A 21,577-nucleotide genomic window follows, 5' to 3' on the forward strand; every position below is an offset into this window, starting at 1 on the left:
GTGGCAGTACTATATACTCTCCTATAGAGTGGCAGTACTATATACTCTCCTATAGAGTGGCAGTACTATATACTCTCCTATACAGTGGCAGTACTATATACTCTCCTATAGAGTGGCAGTACTATATACTCTCCTATACAGTGGCAGTACTATATACTCTCCTATACAGTGGCAGTAGTATATACTCTCCTATACAGTGGCAGTACTATATACTCTCCTATACAGTGGCAGTACTATATACTCTCCTATATAGTGGCAGTACTATATACTCTCTTATACAGTGGCAGTACTATATACTCTCCTATACAGTGGCAGTACTATATACTCTCCTATACAGTGGCAGTACTATATACTCTCTTATACAGTGGCAGTACTATATACTCTCCTATACAGTGGCAGAACTATATACTCTCCTATGCAGTGGCAGTACTATATACTCTCCTATACAGTGGCAGTACTATATACTCTCCTATACAGTGGCAGTACTATATACTCTCCTATAGAGTGGCAGTACTATATACTCTCCTATACAGTGGCAGTACTATATACTCTCCTCTACAGTGGCAGTACTATATACTCTCCTATGCAGTGGCAGTACTATATACTCTCCTATGCAGTGGCAGTACTATATACTCTCCTATACAGTGGCAGTACTATATACTCTCCTATAGAGTGGCAGTATTATATACTCTCCTATACAGTGGAAGTACTATATACTCTCCTAAGCAGTGGCAGTACTATATACTCTCCTATACAGTGGCAGTACTATATACTCTCCTATACAGTGGCAGTACTATATACTCTCCTATACAGTGGCAGTAGTATATACTCTCCTATACAGTGGCAGTACTATATACTATCCTATAGAGTGGCAGTACTATATACTCTCCTATACAGTGGCAGTACTATATACTATCCTATACAATGGCAGTACTATATACTCTCTTATACAGTGGCAGTACTATATACTCTCCTATACAGTGGCAGTAGTATATACTCTCCTATACAGTGGCAGTACTATATAATCTCCTATACAGTGGCAGTACTATATACTCTCCTATACAGTGGCAGTAGTATATACTCTCCTATACAGTGGCAGTACTATATACTCTCCTATACAGTGGCAGTACTATATACTCTCTTATACAGTGGCAGTACTATATACTCTCCTATACAGTGGCAGTAGTATATACTCTCCTATACAGTGGCAGTAGTATATACTCTCCTATACAGTGGCAGTACTATATACTCTCCTATACAGTGGCAGTACTATGTACTCTCCTATACAGTGGCAGTACTATATACTCTCCTATAGAGTGGCAGTACTATATACTCTCTTATACAGTGGCAGTACTATATACTCTCCTATAGAGTGGCAGTACTATATACTCTCCTATACAGTGGCAGTACTATGTATTCTCCTATACAGTGGCAGTACTATATACTCTCCTATAGAGTGGCAGTACTATATACTCTCCTATAGAGTGGCAGTACTATATACTCTCCTATACAGTGGCAGTACTATATACTCTCCTATAGAGTGGCAGTACTATATACTCTCCTATACAGTGGCAGTACTATATACTCTCCTATACAGTGGCAGTAGTATATACTCTCCTATACAGTGGCAGTACTATATACTCTCCTATACAGTGGCAGTACTATATACTCTCCTATATAGTGGCAGTACTATATACTCTCTTATACAGTGGCAGTACTATATACTCTCCTATACAGTGGCAGTACTATATACTCTCCTATACAGTGGCAGTACTATATACTCTCTTATACAGTGGCAGTACTATATACTCTCCTATACAGTGGCAGAACTATATACTCTCCTATGCAGTGGCAGTACTATATACTCTCCTATACAGTGGCAGTACTATATACTCTCCTATACAGTGGCAGTACTATATACTCTCCTATAGAGTGGCAGTACTATATACTCTCCTATAGAGTGGCAGTACTATATACTCTCCTATACAGTGGCAGTAGTATATACTCTCCTATACAGTGGCAGTACTATATACTCTCCTATACAGTGGCAGTACTATATACTCTCCTATACAGTGGCAGTACTATATACTCTCCTATACAGTGGCAGTAGTATATACTCTCTTATACAGTGGCAGTACTATATACTCTCCTATACAGTGGCAGTACTATGTACTCTCCTATACAGTGGCAGTACTATATACTCTCCTATACAGTGGCAGTACTATATACTCTCCTATACAGTGGAAGTACTATATGCTCTCCTATACAGTGGCAGTACTATATACTCTCCTATACAGTGGCAGTACTATATACTCTCTTATACAGTGGCAGTACTATATACTCTCCTATACAGTGGCAGTACTATATACTCTCCTATACAGTGGCAGTACTATATACTCTCTTATACAGTGGCAGTACTATATAATCTCCTATACAGTGGCAGTACTATATACTCTCCTATACAGTAGACTGCCCCTCTGTGCTGCACAGGTTTGTTCTAATCTTCTCCCACTCAATCAATAAAACAATAACTCGTGTCCTCAGGAACATGATGGCGCCGCCTGCTGAGGACGTTGCAGGACCACAAGTTAGTTTTTTGCCATGTGGGCACTTGGTGGGGTACAGGGGGCGGCCAGGCCGGCAGGAGCGCTGTACCCCGGGCACTGACGTGTTTCTGTGATTTGCTGCGTGACTTGATAGCGGTGTGAGAAGTGAAGCATGGCACCGCGCCAGCCGCACAAGAAGCTTTTAATGAGGGTCTGATTGGCACTTAGGGCATCAATGAGGAACGAGAGAGGAATAAAGATAAGGAGGATGTCATCTCCCGAAATAACAGAGAACACGCACAGTGATAGCAGGGCACAGAGAGCGGGGAGGGGGCAGCAGGGGGATAACAATGGGGGTCAAGGTCATATCAGCACAGCCCCTAACCATGGCAGGGGGGCTGGCACCTGGTCTATCCCACTGATCCTCAGTCTGGGGGTGGGTGAGAGCCGCCTGATGTGGGACCCCCCTTATCCAGGGTCCGCCTCTATGTAGGGGAACACTTAGTAACCAGAATCCCCCCCTGAAAAGTGCTGTGGTGGCAGAATTAAATAATGCAATTCTCTCTGTCACCACTTGGGGGAGCTCACTAAATAGCAGTTCTATAATATAAACCTAAATAGAGAGAGCTCCCCCTAGTGGTGGCTGTAGGAAGCTAAAAATCTCACATCTCCGCAAACAATGGCTGCATGGAGGCAAACGGGAATAGTGAGAATAAGTTTGGACACATTTTGGACACAGGCTGTGTCTGGTATTGCAGTTCAGCCTTCCTCACGTCAATAGTGCTAAGCTGCAATACCAGACACAGCCCATGGAGAGCTGGGGCGCTGTTCAGTGGTCAGGTTTATAGAAGTCTTGGCTATGTGTGAACAGGGCTCAGTGCTTCTAGGGGTGTGAATACTTTTGCATTCATTGATTTCCAATGAAACCCTCGGTGACTTCAGTGAGTAGAATCTGAGGGCCCCATCAGCACCAGGCGGGGCGTGAATACTTTCCCATCCATCAGGCGATGTGGCAGGAGTGCGGATGTCACCCGCTGACTAATGTGCGGAGTTAATTGCTGGCGAGCCGACAGGAACAGATTGATTCCCTGTATGAGTGTTACGCTGTCTAACTTTTTATCAGGAGGAGATTAAAGATCGCGCGGCTCGGGACATCAATTTCACGTCGAATCTGAGCGGCGTGCCGGGAATATTGATTCATGGACACTGAAAGACGTCTCCGCAGACACAATCAGCCTGAGAGCTTCATCTGCGGGACTCAGGTAACTCCGACTGGAAATGGAACGGCTAAGAGAACATCCAAAAGGGACTGATGGAGGTGGATAGGAGGGGGAGGGGAGGAGCCTGAGAGGAGAGGGGGAGGGGACTGAGATAGAGAAGAGAGGGGGAGGGCACAGAGAGAAGAGAGGGGGAGGGGACAGAGAGAAGAGAGGGGGAGGGGACTGAGATAGAGAAGAAAGGGGGAGGGGACAAAGAGAGAAGAGAGGGGGAGGGGAGGAGCCTGAGAGAAGAGAGAGGGAGGGGACTGAAATAGAGAAGAGAGGAGGAGGAGGGGCCTGAGAGAAGAGGGAGGGGCCTGAGAGAGAGAAGAGAGGGGGAGGGGACTGAAATAGAGAAGAGAGGGGGAGGGGCCTGATAGAAGAGGGAGGGGCCTGAGAGAGAGAAGAGAGGGGGGAGGGGAGGAGCCTGAGAGAAGAGAGAGGGAGGGGACTGAGAGAGAGAAGAGGGAGGGAGGGGACAGAGAGAAGAGGGAGGGGACTGAAAGAGAAGAGAGGAGGAGGGGCCTGAGAGAGAAGAGAGGGGGAGGGGCCTGAGACAGAGAAGAGAGGAGGATGGGACTGAGAGATAAGAGAGGGGGAGGGGCCTGAGACAGAGAAGAGAGGAGGATGGGACTGAGAGAGAAGAAGGGGGAGTCTGAGATAGAAGAGAGGGGAGGGGCCTGTGAGAGAAGAGAGGAGGAGGGGCCTGAGAGAGAAGAGGGAGGGGATGGAGAGAGAAAAGAGAAGGAGGGGACAGAGAGAAGAAGGGGGAGTCTGAGAGAGAAGAGAGGGGAAGGGGCCTGAGACAGAGAAGAGAGTGGGAGGGGCCCGAGAGAAAGAAGAGAGGAGAAGCCTGAGAGAGAAGAGGTGCGGAGAGGCCTGACACAGTGAAGAGAGGGGGAGGGGCCTGAGACAGAGAAGAAGGGAGGGAGGGCCCTGACACAGAGAAAGGGGAGCAACCTGAGACAGAGAAGAGAAGAGGGAGGGGCCTGACAAAGAAATGAGAGGGGGAAGATCCTGAGAGCAAATAAATGTACAGGGGCCTGAGATAGAGAAGAGATGAGGAGAGACCTGAGATAGAGAAGAGATGAGGAGAGACCTGAGAAAGAGAGGAGGGAGTGGCCTGACACAAAAAAGAAGAGGAAGAAGAGGTCTTATACATAAAATAAAGGAGGAGGGGCCTGACACATACATGAGGGGGAGGAGCCTGATACATAGCAGATAAATCCATCCACAAGAGGGCGCTCACCTGACAGAAGAGCTGGTGACTGTCCTCGGAGACCAGGAGGAGGCAGCAACACGGGGACTGAGTCTGCTCTTCAAGCTGCAAGAAATGAGAAGGAAGGAGAAGAAGTCAATGGAAAGTAGACATCGTAGATAAGAACCTACTGGAGTGAGGGCGCCATATTCTTAAAGGGATACTCCAGTATAAGCGAATAAATATTCTTTGCACAATTGTTAGACTTCGTGCATTTATCTCACAGTTGTCAGGACCTTGGCTTGTTGTCACTGAATGTCTTATTGCCCCTGTATTGTACACACTGGGGTATATAATAAGACTAGGGCAGATAACCTAACATATCCAATAAGTATTACCGCCATCTGTTCTGGTTTCACCCACACGGTAGAAATGTGCTCTTAACTCTTGTTCACAATCCAAGTTGTACTATATAAAGGACATGGCTGCATTATACAGTGATACACCAATATCTCAAGTTTCCTCTGCATCAGGAGACAAAGTTACTAAAAAAGGGAGGGTATCAGTCCCCTATGGAAGACGATAGAGGGAGGAAAGAGTCAAAACTGATACAAAGCACCAAACCCTCTGCATAGTCCCATAGAGTTACTGGATAAAATTACTTGTGCCTGCAGCCACCACTAGGTGGAGCTCTGCAGCTTACCGCATACAGAGTTATTAAATATTATACAGCGAGCTCCCCCTAGTGGTGGATGCAGTGATGTAGCAGAGGATTTGGAGCTCTGTATCAGAAAAACTAAGTTCTGACCACAATAAATGTATATTGCAAATATAAACTAATATAAAAAAACACAAAAGTGAAATATTGTTCTGTTTCGCACATTCCCTTTAAGGTCAGCCGCTAATGTGCGCACACGGCGCCCCCCTGGGCTCGCCGCTTATCCAGTCTATGAAGGTGTATACTGAACAGTGCAGATAACAAGAGAGAAGAAGACACAATGAGGTGGGAGATAAAAACTGCGAGCAGCGGGGAAGAGAGAGGAGTATAAAGAGCCGGAGATAGCGAGGTGAAAGGCCGATAAACAGAACGGCGGCAGATAAAACGCGCCCAGCGGGACCCCGGGCCATTGTCCGAAATTAATAGAGAGGGCTGTAAAAATAGCAAATATTGTTACCAGGAAGTTCTTGGTTCTAAATGGAAAAAAACATATCTTGTGATTGTAGAATACGGTAACTGTAAGAGATGAGCGAACGGCGTTCGATCGCGTAGATATTCGATGGAATATCAAGCCATTCGAGGTGTTCGATTCCAAACTAATACCACGAGGCAAACGCAGTAAAAATTCGTATCCCCTCCCACCTTCACTGGCGCGTTTTTTGCACCAATAACTGTGCAGGGGAGGTGGGACAGGAACTACAACAACGGAGGCAGTGCAAAAAAATCGGAAAAAGGAAATCAGGTGACCTCCACTTTATACGAATGGTGGATTTAACATTTGATTAATTTGGGACTGTGAACTATGTGACTGTGAGACAGGGACAGATGTACAGGCAGGGTTAGCTAGGGATTACCTTTATTTAGGGGGGGATGTCACTCACTAAGCTCTTTGGGGCTCTATCTGGTCGGGATCCCTGTCAGCTTGTGATATGCAGGAGCTGACTTTTTCCCATAGGAATGCATTGACCAGCGTTGATTGGCCGAATACCATATAGAGTACAGCATTCGGCCAATCAATGCTGGTTTTGCTGGAGGAGGAGGAGTCTAAGATCCATCCACAGCAGTTTCCATTGTGGTCCAATCTCAGATGTAGCAGTGCTGACATAGTGTGACTTGGGCATATTAGATGCCCCAGACATGCTTCCCCTGCTGTCCCAATAGCACTGCTACACGGAGAAGCGGCAGAGCTCAGCATACACAGAGATGCAGCAGAGCTGAGTGTGCAGCATGGTTCAGTGCACACTCAGCTCTGCTGCATCGGACTGCTACATCGGCCAGCACTTAGGGTTGAGCCGATCTTGAAATTTCAGGACCGAATTTAAAATGTGATTTCCGATCATTTGGAGATTGGATTTTAAAAACGATCCTATTCACTACACAGCATGTAGTCCAAAAATTGTTTCAATTTTTTGACCCCACACTGTGTAGTGATTAACACCCCCCCCAACCACTGTCCGCTTACCTGCAGCAGTTCTTCTCGGTCCAGACCTCTGTCCTTTACATGTCTTCAGAGCGCCCTGCCCCCACCTCCCGAGACTAGTATTATAGAGAGGGCGGGGCTTAGAAGAGTTTGGGAGGGTACTGGTATAGGAGACGCCCACACTCTCCAGCTGCATCAAGCCCCGCCTACTCCCTGCATCTCTACAATACTAGTCCCGGGAGGCAGGGGCAGGGCGCTCTGAAGACATGTGAAGGACAGAGGACCGGAGCGGACGAAGAAGAACTGGGAGCTGCAGCTATGCAGGTAAGTGGATACTGGTGGGGGGAGGGGGTTAATCAGTACACAGCGTGGGGTCAAAAAATTTAAACAATTTTTGTACTACATGCTGTGTAGTGAATAGGATCGTTTTTAAAATCCAATCTCTGAATGATCGGAAATCAGATTTTAAAAATGATCCTGAAATTAGAAGATCGGCTCAACCCTAAGTGCTGGCCGATGTAGCAGTGTCCGATGTAGCAGTCCGATGCAGCAGAGCTGGACCTGCTACACACTCAGCTCTGCTGCATCGGACTGCTACATCGGACACTGCTACATCGGTCAGCATTGCTACATTGGAGATAAAGCAGAGCTGGCTGTTTGCTGAGCTCGGCTACTCCGGAGTAGCCGAGCTGAGTGCATGGCCCGATGTAGCAGTGCTGGCCGATGTAGCAGTGTCCGATGTAGCAGTCCAACGCAGCAGAGCTGAGTATGTAGCAGGTTCAGTTGAACCTACTGCACACTCAGCTCTGCTGCATCGGACGGCTACATCGGACACTGCTACATCGGGCCGTGCACTCAGCTCGGCTACTCCGGAGATGCTGTCAAGCAGAGCGTACGCCCAGCACTGCTACACCTGAAATGAAGCAGAGCAGGCCGTTCGCTGAGCTTGGCTACTCCGGAGGAGTCGAGCTGTGCACACGGCCCGATGTAGCAGTGCTGGCCGATGTAGCAGAGTCCGATGTAGGAGTCCGTAAAGGAATGCATTGACCAGTGTTGATTGGCCGAATGCCATACAGAGTACAGCATTTGGCCAATCAACGCTGGTTCTGCCAGTGGAGGCGGAGTCTAAGAGCGGTCCACAGCAGTCTCCATTCTGGTCCGATCTTAGACTCCACCTCCTCACAGACCAGCCTCTGGCAGAACCAGCGATGATTGGCCGAATACCATACTCTGTATGGCATTCGGCCAATCAACGCTGGTCAATGCATTCCTATGGGAAAAAGTCAGCTTGCACATATATCGCAGGCTGACAGGGATCCTGACATAATACTGTGACTTGGGCATATTAGATGCCCCAGACATGCTTCCCCTGCTGTCCCAGTTACATTGCAGAGGTGTTGGCATCATTTGCTAGGGTGTCATAGTGGATTGGTGACGCTCCTGAGTCGAATGGTGGGATCCCCTGCAATGAAGCATTTTCTCCCATAGACTATAATGGGGTTCCATATTCGTTCAATAATAGTTGAATATTGAGATGCTATTCGTGATGAATAACGAATATCGAATATTTTACTGTTTGCTCATCTCTAGTAACTGTAGCCTGAACCCCTATATACACAGTAGTTATGTAACTAGGGGGAGGGGGGAGGGCGCTACCCCAATTAGACTATAACTGTCTGTCCTGTTGGTTTGTCTATAACATCTAGTGGACATGTCATCTGCCTGGCATAACAAGTGAGAATACTGAAAACTTATGACATGTTACAAAAAAAGCAGAGAACACCAATGTATACTTTTGTTTTTTGATTTACAAATCCTCGGGGGTGGGACTAGAGAGATCCTGGAATAATAAAGACCGCCCACTAACGCATTAACAGATACTCAACAAGTCCTTAAAAACTGTATACCCTTCAAAAATGTAAACTAGATAAGGTCCATCAAATCTGTAAGTTTTACATTACTGGACAGTGGAATTGTACCGAATTGTACATAGGAGCAGTATTATAGTAGTTATATTCTTGTACATAGGAGCAGTATTATAGTAGTTATATTCTTGTACATAGGAGTAGGATTATAGTAGTTATATTCTTGTACATAGGAGTAGTATTATAGTAGTTATATTCTTGTACATAGGGGGCAGTATTATAGTAGTTATATTCTTGTACATAGCAGTAGTATTATAGTAGTTATATTCTTGTACATAGGAACAGTATTATAGTAGTTATATTCTTGTACATAGGAGGTAGTATTATAGTAGTTATATTCTTGTACATAGGAGGTAGTATTATAGTAGTTATATTCTAGTACATAGGAACAGTATTATAGTAGTTATATTCTTGTACATAGGAGTAGTATTATAGTAGTTATATTCTTGTACATAGGAGGTAGTATTATAGTAGTTATATTCTTGTACATAGGAGGTAGTATTATAGTAGTTATATCCTTGTACATAGGAGTAGTATTATAGTGGTTATATTCTTGTACATAGGAGTAGTATTATAGTAGTTATATTCTTGTACATAGGAGTAGTATTATAGTAGTTATATTCTTGTATATAGGAACAGTATTATAGTAGTTATATTCTTGTACATAGGAGTAGTATTATAGTAGTTATATTCTTGTACATAGGAGCAGTATTATAGTAGTTATATTCTTGTACATAGGAGTAGTATTATAGTAGTTATATTCTTGTACATAGGAGTAGTATTATAGTAGTTATATTCTTGTACATAGGGGGTAGTATTATAGTAGTTATATTCTTGTACATAGGAGTAGTATTATAGTAGTTATATTCTTGTACATAGGAGGTAGTATGATAGTAGTTATATTCTTGTACATAGGAGGTAGTATTATAGTAGTTATATTCTTGTACATAGGAGGTAGTATTATAGTAGTTATATTCTTGTACATAGCAGTAGTATTATAGTAGTTATATCCTTGTACATAGGAGTAGTATTATAGTAGTTATATTCTTGTACATAGGAGTAGTATTATAGTAGTTATATTCTTGTACATAGGAGTAGTATTATAGTAGTTATATTCTTGTACATAGAAGGCAGTATTATAGTAGTTATATTCTTGTACATAGAAGGCAGTATTATAGTAGTTATATTCTTGTACATAGGAGGTAGTATTATAGTAGTTATATTCTTGTACATAGCAGTAGTATTATAGTAGTTATATTCTTATACATAGGAGTAGTATTATAGTAGTTATATTCTTGTACATAGGAGTAGTATTATAGTAGTTATATTCTTGTACATAGGAGTAGTATTATAGTAGTTATATTCTTGTACATAGAAGGCAGTATTATAGTAGTTATATTCTTGTACATAGAAGGCAGTATTATAGTAGTTATATTCTTGTACATAGGAGTAGTATTATAGTAGTTATATTCTTGTACATAGTAGCAGTATTATAGTAGTTATATTCTTGTACATAGCAGTAGTATTATAGTAGTTATATTCTTATACATAGGAGTAGTATTATAGTAGTTATATTCTTGTACATAGCAGTAGTATTATAGTAGTTATATTCTTGTACATAGGAGTAGTATTATAGTAGTTATATTCTTGTACATAGGAGTAGTATTATAGTAGTTATATCCTTGTACATAGGAGTAGTATTATAATAGTTATATCCTTGTACATAGGAGTAGTATTATAGTAGTTATATTCTTGTACATAGGAGTAGTATTATAGTAGTTATATTCTTGTACATAGGAGGTAGTATTATAGTAGTTATATTCTTGTACATAGGAGTAGTATTATAGTAGTTATATTCTTGTACATAGGAGCAGTATTATAGTAGTTATATTCTTGTATATAGGAGGTAGTATTATAGTAGTTATATTCTTGTACATAGGAGTAGTATTATAGTAGTTATATTCTTATACATATAAGGTAGTATTATAGTAGTTATATTCTTGTACATAGGAGGTAGTATTATAGTAGTTATATTCTTGTACATAGGAGTAGTATTATAGTAGTTATATTCTTGTATATAGGAACAGTATTATAGTAGTTATATTCTTGTACATAGCAGTAGTATTATAGTAGTTATATTCTTGTACATAGCAGTAGTATTATAGTAGTTATATTCTTATACATAGGAGGTAGTATTATAGTATTTATATTCTTGTACATAGGAGTAGTATTATAGTAGTGATATTCTTGTACATAGGAGGTAGTATTATAGTAGTTATATTCTTGTACATAGGAGCAGTATTATAGTAGTTATATTCTTGTACATAGGAGTAGTATTATAGTAGTTATATTCTTGTACATAGGAGTAGTATTATAGTAGTTATATTCTTGTACATAGGAGTAGTATTATAGTAGTTATATTCTTGTACATAGGGGGCAGTATTATAGTAGTTATATTCTTGTACATAGGAGGTAGTATGATAGTAGTTATATTCTTGTACATAGGAGGTAGTATGATAGTAGTTATATTCTTGTACATAGGAGGTAGTATTATAGTAGTTATATTCTTGTACATAGCAGTAGTATTATAGTAGTTATATCCTTGTACATAGGAGTAGTATTATAGTAGTTATATTCTTGTACATAGGAGTAGTATTATAGTAGTTATATTCTTGTACATAGGAGTAGTATTATAGTAGTTATATTCTTGTACATAGAAGGCAGTATTATAGTAGTTATATTCTTGTACATAGAAGGCAGTATTATAGTAGTTATATTCTTGTACATAGGAGGTAGTATTATAGTAGTTATATTCTTGTACATAGCAGTAGTATTATAGTAGTTATATTCTTATACATAGGAGGTAGTATTATAGTAGTTATATTCTTATACATAGGAGTAGTATTATAGTAGTTATATTCTTGTACATAGGAGTAGTATTATAGTAGTTATATTCTTGTACATAGGAGTAGTATTATAGTAGTTATATTCTTGTACATAGAAGGCAGTATTATAGTAGTTATATTCTTGTACATAGAAGGCAGTATTATAGTAGTTATATTCTTGTACATAGGAGTAGTATTATAGTAGTTATATTCTTGTACATAGTAGCAGTATTATAGTAGTTATATTCTTGTACATAGCAGTAGTATTATAGTAGTTATATTCTTATACATAGGAGTAGTATTATAGTAGTTATATTCTTGTACATAGCAGTAGTATTATAGTAGTTATATTCTTGTACATAGGAGTAGTATTATAGTAGTTATATTCTTGTACATAGGAGTAGTATTATAGTAGTTATATCCTTGCACATAGGAGTAGTATTATAATAGTTATATCCTTGTACATAGGAGTAGTATTATAGTAGTTATATTCTTGTACATAGGAGTAGTATTATAGTAGTTATATTCTTGTACATAGGAGGTAGTATTATAGTAGTTATATTCTTGTACATAGCAGTAGTATTATAGTAGTTATATTCTTGTACATAGCAGTAGTATTATAGTAGTTATATTCTTATACATAGGAGGTAGTATTATAGTAGTTATATTCTTGTACATAGCAGTAGTATTATAGTAGTTATATTCTTGTACATAGCAGTAGTATTATAGTAGTTATATTCTTATACATAGGAGGTAGTATTATAGTAGTTATATTCTTGTAAATAGGAGTAGTATTATAGTAGTTATATTCTTGTACATAGGAGTAGTATTATAGTAGTTATATTCTTGTACATAGGAGGTAGTATTATAGTAGTTATATTCTTGTACATAGGAGTAGTATTATAGTAGTTATATTCTTGTACATAGGAGTAGTATTATAGTAGTTATATCTGTACATAGCGTAGTATTATAGTAGTTATATTCTTATACATAGGAGTGTATGATAGTAGTTATAATTCTTGTACATACGGAGGTAGTATTATAGTAGTATATTCTTGTACATAGGAGGTAGTATTATAGTAGTTATATTCTTGTACATAGCAGTAGTATTATAGTAGTTATATTCTTGTACATAGGAGGGAGTATTATAGTAGTTATATTCTTGTACATAGGAGTAGTATTATAGTAGTTATATTCTTGTACATAGGAGTAGTATTATAGTAGTTATATTCTTGTACATAGGAGTAGTATTATAGTAGTTATATTCTTGTACATAGGGCAGTATTATAGTAGTTATATTCTTGTACATAGGAGTAGTATTATAGTAGTTATATTCTTGTACATAGGAGTAGTATTATAGTAGTTATATTCTTGTACATAGGGGGCAGTATTATAGTAGTTATATTCTTGTACATAGGAGGTAGTATTATAGTAGTTATATTCTTGTACATAGCAGTAGTATTATAGTAGTTATATTCTTGTACATAGGAGGTAGTATTATAGTAGTTATATTCTTGTACATAGAGTAGTATTATAGTAGTTATATTCTTGTACATAGGAGCAGTATTATAGTAGTTATATTCTTGTACATAGGAGTAGTATTATAGTAGTTATATTCTTTTGTATATAGGAGCAGTATTATAGTAGTTATATTCTTGTACATAGGAGTAGTATTATAGTAGTTATATTCTTGTACATAGGAGCAGTATTATAGTAGTTATATTCTTGTACATAGGAGGTAGTATTATAGTAGTTACATTCTTGTACATAGGAGTAGTATTTAGTAGTTATATTCTTGTACATAGGAGCAGTATTATAGTAGTTATATTCTTGTACATAGGAGTAGTCATTATAGTAAGTTATATTCTTGTACATAGGAGCAGTATTATAGTAGTTATATTCTTGTACTATAGGAGGTAGCATTATAGTAGTTATATTCTTGTACATAGGAGTAGTATTATAGTAGTTATATTTCTTATACATATGAGGTAGTATTATAGTAGTTATATTCTTGTACATAGGAGTAGTATTATAGTAGTTATATCCTTATACATAGGAGGTAGTATTATAGTAGTTATATTCTTGTACATAGGAGTAGTATTATAGTAGTTATATTCTTGTATATAGGAACAGTATTATAGTAGTTATATTCTTGTACATAGCAGTAGTATATTATAGTAGTTATATTCTTGTACATAGCAGTAGTATTATAGTAGTTATATTCTTATACATAGGAGGTAGTATTATAGTAGTTATATTCTTGTACATAGGAGTAGTATTATAGTAGTTATATTCTTGTACATAGGGGGCAGTATTATAGTAGTTATATTCTTGTACATAGGAGGTAGTATTATAGTAGTTATATTCTTGTACATAGCAGTAGTATTATAGTAGTTATATTCTTGTACATAGGAGGTAGTATTATAGTAGTTATATTCTTGTACATAGGAGTAGTATTATAGTAGTTATATTCTTGTACATAGGAGCAGTATTATAGTAGTTATATTCTTGTACATAGGAGTAGTATTATAGTAGTTATATTCTTGTATATAGGAGCAGTATTATAGTAGTTATATTCTTGTACATAGGAGTAGTATTATAGTAGTTATATTCTTGTACATAGGAGCAGTATTATAGTAGTTATATTCTTGTAACATAGGAGGTAGTATTATAGTAGTTATATTCTTGTACATAGGAGTAGTATTATAGTAGTTATATTCTTGTACATAGGAGCAGTATTATAGTAGTTATATTCTTGTACATAGGAGTAGTATTATAGTAGTTATATTCTTGTACATAGGAGCAGTATTATAGTAGTTATATTCTTGTATATAGGAGGTAGTATTATAGTAGTTATATTCTTGTACATAGGAGTAGTATTATAGTAGTTATATTCTTATACATATGAGGTAGTATTATAGTAGTTATATTCTTGTACATAGGAGTAGTATTATAGTAGTTATATCCCTTATACATAGGAGGTAGTATTAATAGTAGTTATATTCTTGTACATAGGAGTAGTATTATAGTAGTTATATTCTTGTATATAGGAACAGTATTATAGTAGTTATATTCTTGTACATAGCAGTAGTATTATAGTAGTTATATTCTTGTACATAGCAGTAGTATTATAGTAGTTATATTCTTTATACATAGGAGGTAGTATTATAGTAGTTATATTCTTGTACATAGGAGGTAGTATGATAGTAGTTATATTCTTGTACATAGGAAGGTAGTATTATAGTAGTTATATTCTTGTACATAGGAGGTAGTATGATAGTAGTTATATTCTTGTTAGGAGGTAGTATTATAGTAGTTATATTCTTGTACATAGGAGGTAGTATTATAGTAGTTATATTCTTGTACATAGCAGTAGTATTATAGTAGTTATATTCTTGTACATAGGAGGTAGTATTATAGTAGTTATATTCTTGTACATAGGAGTAGTATTATAGTAGTTATATTCTTGTACATAGGAGTAGTATTATAGTAGTGATATTCTTGTACATAGGAGGTAGTATTATAGTAGTTATATTCTTGTACATAGGAGCAGTATTATAGTAGTTATATTCTTGTACATAGGAGTAGTATTATAGTAGTTATATTCTTGTACATAGGAGTAGTATTATAGTAGTTATATTCTTGTACATAGGAGTAGTATTATAGTAGTTATATTCTTGTACATAGGAGTAGTATTATAGTAGTTATATTCTTGTACATAGGAGGTAGTATTATAGTAGTTATATTCTTGTACATAGCAGTAGTATTATAGTAGTTATATTCTTGTACATAGGAGTAGTATTATAGTAGTTATATTCTTGTACATAGGAGGTAGTATTATAGTAGTTATATTCTTGTACATAGGAGGTAGTATTATAGTAGTTATATTCTTGTACATAGCAGTAGTATTATAGTAGTTATATTCTTGTACATAGGAGGTAGTATTATAGTAGTTATATTCTTGTACATAGGAGTAGTATTATAGTAGTTATATTCTTGTACATAGGAGTAGTATTATAGTAGTGATATTCTTGTACATAGGAGGTAGTATTATAGTAGTTATATTCTTGTACATAGGAGCAGTATTATAGTAGTTATATTCTTGTACATAGGAGTAGTATTATAGTAGTTATATTCTTGTACATAGGAGTAGTATTATAGTAGTTATATTCTTGTACATAGGAGTAGTATTATAGTAGTTATATTCTTGTACATAGGAGTAGTATTATAGTAGTTATATTCTTGTACATAGGAGGTAGTATTATAGTAGTTATATTCTTGTACATAGCAGTAGTATTATAGTAGTTATATTCTTGTACATAGGAGTAGTATTATAGTAGTTATATTCTTGTACATAGGAGGTAGTATTATAGTAGTTATATTCTTGTACATAGGAGTAGTATTATAGTAGTTATATTCTTGTACATAGGAGTAGTATTATAGTAGTTATATTCTTGTACATAGGAGTAGTATTATAGTAGTTATATTCTTGTATATAGGAACAGTATTATAGTAGTTATATTCTTGTACATAGCAGTAGTATTATAGTAGTTATATTCTTGTACATAGCAGTAGTATTATAGTAGTTATATTCTTATACATAGGAGGTAGTATTATAGTAGTTATATTCTTGTACATAGGAGGTAGTATGATAGTAGTTATATTCTTGTATATAGGAACAGTATTATAGTAGTTATATTCTTGTACATAGCAGTAGTATTATAGTAGTTATATTCTTGTACATAGCAGTAGTATTATAGTAGTTATATTCTTATACATAGGAGGTAGTATTATAGTAGTTATATTCTTGTACATAGGAGTAGTATTATAGTAGTTATATTCTTGTACATAGGAGTAGTATTATAGTAGTTATATTCTTGTACATAGGAGGTAGTATTATAGTAGTTATATTCTTGTACATAGGAGTAGTATTATAGTAGTTATATTCTTGTACATAGGAGTAGTATTATAGTAGTTATATTCTTGTACATAGCAGTAGTATTATAGTAGTTATATTCTTATACATAGGAGGTAGTATGATAGTAGTTATATTCTTGTACATAGCAGTAGTATTATAGTAGTTATATTCCTGTACATAGGAGTAGTATTATAGTAGTTATATTCTTGTATATAGGAGCAGTATTATAGTAGTTATATTCTTGTACATAGGAGGTAGTATTATAGTAGTTATATTCTTGTACATAGGAGTAGTATTATAGTAGTTATATTCTTGTATATAGGAGCAGTATTATAGTAGTTATATTCTTGTACATAGGAGTAGTATTATAGTAGTTATATTCTTGTATATAGGAGCAGTATTATAGTAGTTATATTCTTGTACATAGGAGGTAGTATTATAGTAGTTATATTCTTGTACATAGGAGTAGTATTATAGTAGTTATATTCTTGTACATAGGAGTAGTATTATAGTAGATATATTCTTGTACATAGGAGTAGTATTATAGTAGTTATATCCTTGTACATAGGAGTAGTATTATAATAGTTATATCCTTGTACATAGGAGTAGTATTATAGTAGTTATATTCTTGTACATAGGAGTAGTATTATAGTAGTTATATTCTTGTACATAGGAGGTAGTATTATAGTAGTTATATTCTTGTACATAGGAGTAGTATTATAGTAGTTATATTCTTGTACATAGGAGTAGTATTATAGTAGTTATATTCTTGTACATAGGAGGTAGTATGATAGTAGTTATATTCTTGTATATAGGAACAGTATTATAGTAGTTATATTCTTGTACATAGCAGTAGTATTATTGTAGTTATATTCTTGTACATAGCAGTAGTATTATAGTAGTTATATTCTTATACATAGGAGGTAGTATTATAGTAGTTATATTCTTGTACATAGGAGTAGTATTATAGTAGTTATATTCTTGTACATAGGAGTAGTATTATAGTAGTTATATTCTTGTACATAGGAGTAGTATTATAGTAGTTATATTCTTGTACATAGGAGCAGTATTATAGTAGTTATATTCTTGTACATAGCAGTAGTATTATAGTAGTTATATTCTTATACATAGGAGGTAGTATGATAGTAGTTATATTCTTGTACATAGGAGGTAGTATTATAGTAGTTATATTCTTGTACATAGGAGGTAGTATTATAGTAGTTATATTCTTGTACATAGCAGTAGTATTATAGTAGTTATATTCTTGTACATAGGAGGGAGTATTATAGTAGTTATATTCTTGTACATAGGAGTAGTATTATAGTAGTTATATTCTTGTACATAGGAGTAGTATTATAGTAGTTATATTCTTGTACATAGGAGGTAGTATTATAGTAGTTATATTCTTGTACATAGGAGCAGTATTATAGTAGTTATATTCTTGTACATAGGAGTAGTATTATAGTAGTTATATTCTTGTACATAGGAGGTAGTATTATAGTAGTTATATTCTTGTACATAGGGGCAGTATTATAGTAGTTATATTCTTGTACATAGGAGGTAGTATTATAGTAGTTATATTCTTGTACATAGCAGTAGTATTATAGTAGTTATATTCTTGTATATAGGAGCAGTATTATAGTAGTTATATTCTTGTACATAGGAGTAGTATTATAGTAGTTATATTCTTGTACATAGGAGCAGTATTATAGTAGTTATATTCTTGTACAGGAGGTAGTATTATAGTAGTTATATTCTTGTACATAGGAGTAGTATTATAGTAGTTATATTCTTGTACATAGGAGCAGTATTATAGTAGTTATATTCTTGTACATAGGAGTAGTATTATAGTAGTTATATTCTTGTACATAGGAGCAGTATTATAGTAGTTATATTCTTGTACATAGGAGTAGTATTATAGTAGTTATATTCTTGTACATAGGAGCAGTATTATAGTAGTTATATTCTTGTATATAGGAGGTAGTATTATAGTAGTTATATTCTTGTACATAGGAGTAGTATTATAGTAGTTATATTCTTATACATATGAGGTAGTATTATAGTAGTTATATTCTTGTACATAGGAGTAGTATTATAGTAGTTATATCCTTATACATAGGAGGTAGTATTATAGTAGTTATATTCTTGTACATAGGAGTAGTATTATAGTAGTTATATTCTTGTATATAGGAACAGTATTATAGTAGTTATATTCTTGTACATAGCAGTAGTATTATAGTAGTTATATTCTTGTACATAGCAGTAGTATTATAGTAGTTATATTCTTATACATAGGAGGTAGTATTATAGTAGTTATATTCTTGTACATAGGAGGTAGTATTATAGTAGTTATATTCTTGTACATAGGAGGTAGTATGATAGTAGTTATATTCTTGTACATAGGAGGTAGTATTATAGTAGTTATATTCTTGTACATAGGAGTAGTATTATAGTAGTTATATTCTTGTACATAGGAGCAGTATTATAGTAGTTATATTCTTGTACATAGGAGGTAGTATTATAGTAGTTATATTCTTGTACATAGGAGGTAGTATTATAGTAGTTATATTCTTGTACATAGGAGCAGTATTATAGTAGTTATGTTCTTGTACATAGGAGTAGTATTATAGTAGTTATATTCTTGTACATAGGAGCAGTATTATAGTAGTTATGTTCTTGTACATAGGAGTAGTATTATAGTAGTTATATTCTTGTACATAGGAGTAGTATTATAGTAGTTATATTCTTGTACATAGGAGTAGTATTATAGTAGTTATATTCTTGTACATAGGGGGCAGTATTATAGTAGTTATATTCTTGTACATAGGAGGTAGTATTATAGTAGTTATATTCTTGTACATAGCAGTAGTATTATAGTAGTTATATTCTTGTACATAGGAGGTAGTATTATAGTAGTTATATTCTTGTACATAGGAGTAGTATTATAGTAGTTATATCCTTGTACATAGGAGTAGTATTATAGTGGTTATATTCTTGTACATAGGAGTAGTATTATAGTAGTTATATTCTTGTACATAGGAGTAGTATTATAGTAGTTATATTCTTGTATATAGGAACAGTATTATAGTAGTTATATTCTTGTACATAGGAGTAGTATTATAGTAGTTATATTCTTGTACATAGGAGTAGTATTATAGTAGTTATATTCTTGTACATAGGAGTAGTATTATAGTAGTTATATTCTTGTACATAGGGGGTAGTATTATAGTAGTTATATTCTTGTACATAGGAGTAGTATTATAGTAGTTATATTCTTGTACATAGGAGGTAGTATGATAGTAGTTATATTCTTGTACATAGGAGGTAGTATTATAGTAGTTATATTCTTGTACATAGGAGGTAGTATTATAGTAGTTATATTCTTGTACATAGCAGTAGTATTATAGTAGTTATATCCTTGTACATAGGAGTAGTATTATAGTAGTTATATTCTTGTACATAGGAGTAGTATTATAGTAGTTATATTCTTGTACATAGGAGTAGTATTATAGTAGTTATATTCTTGTACATAGAAGGCAGTATTATAGTAGTTATATTCTTGTACATAGAAGGCAGTATTATAGTAGTTATATTCTTGTACATAGCAGTAGTATTATAGTAGTTATATTCTTATACATAGGAGGTAGTATTATAGTAGTTATATTCTTGTACATAGGAGTAGTATTATAGTAGTTATATTCTTGTACATAGGAGTAGTATTATAGTAGTTATATCCTTGTACATAGGAGTAGTATTATAATAGTTATATCCTTGTACATAGGAGTAGTATTATAGTAGTTATATTCTTGTACATAGGAGTAGTATTATAGTAGTTATATTCTTGTACATAGGAGGTAGTATTATAGTAGTTATATTCTTGTACATAGGAGTAGTATTATAGTAGTTATATTCTTGTACATAGGAGTAGTATTATAGTAGTTATATTCTTGTATATAGGAACAGTATTATAGTAGTTATATTCTTGTACATAGCAGTAGTATTATAGTAGTTATATTCTTGTACATAGCAGTAGTATTATAGTAGTTATATTCTTGTACATAGGAGTAGTATTATAGTAGTTATATTCTTATACATAGGAGGTAGTATTATAGTAGTTATATTCTTGTACATAGGAGTAGTATTATAGTAGTTATATTCTTGTACATAGGAGCAGTATTATAGTAGTTATATTCTTATACATATGAGGTAGTATTATAGTAGTTATATTCTTGTACATAGGGGGCAGTATTATAGTAGTTATATTCTTGTACATAGGTGTAGTATTATAGCAGTTATATTCTTGTACATAGGAGTAGTATTATAGTAGTTATATTCTTGTACATAGGAGTAGTATTATAGTAGTTATATTCTTGTACATAGGGAGCAGTATAGGTTTACGTTTCTATTAGTTTCCTTCTCATCCATAGGGGGCAGTGTAATATATTGAACTTATTCTCGGCAGGGGCCTATATGTAGTACAAGGTAGAATAGGGTAAATGGAATATATAGTGTGTGCTCTGTCCTGTTGCATGATGGGAGGAACATTCAGAATGTTATTCAATCTATTGAACAGAGCCGGTTCTATAAGATGTCTTGACCATGTGACTTGTTCCCGGTTTCCGCACTTCAGATGATAATGTAGGGGGGTGACTGGAGTAGCTCTTTAAGGTAATGACACTGCAGGAACTTAAAGACAAATCATGCGTCC

At 35.4% G+C, this 21,577-nt stretch overlaps 1 protein-coding gene across 4 annotated transcripts in view; it reads right to left on the reverse strand.

The window, feature by feature from the left end:
* PDE2A (phosphodiesterase 2A) overlaps positions 1 to 21,577 on the reverse strand; it is a 429,321-nt gene that overhangs the window by 53,540 nt on the left and 354,204 nt on the right. For all 4 annotated transcript variants that reach the window (XM_075266333.1, XM_075266335.1, XM_075266334.1 and 1 more), the window contains one exon: positions 5,055 to 5,129. In XM_075266333.1, coding sequence (XP_075122434.1) covers positions 5,055 to 5,129 — 75 coding nt within the window. The remainder of the gene's footprint in view (positions 1 to 5,054; positions 5,130 to 21,577) is intronic.

The sequence above is a fragment of the Leptodactylus fuscus genome, chromosome 2 (genome assembly GCF_031893055.1).
Source record: "Leptodactylus fuscus isolate aLepFus1 chromosome 2, aLepFus1.hap2, whole genome shotgun sequence".
Lineage (NCBI taxonomy): Eukaryota > Metazoa > Chordata > Amphibia > Anura > Leptodactylidae > Leptodactylus > Leptodactylus fuscus.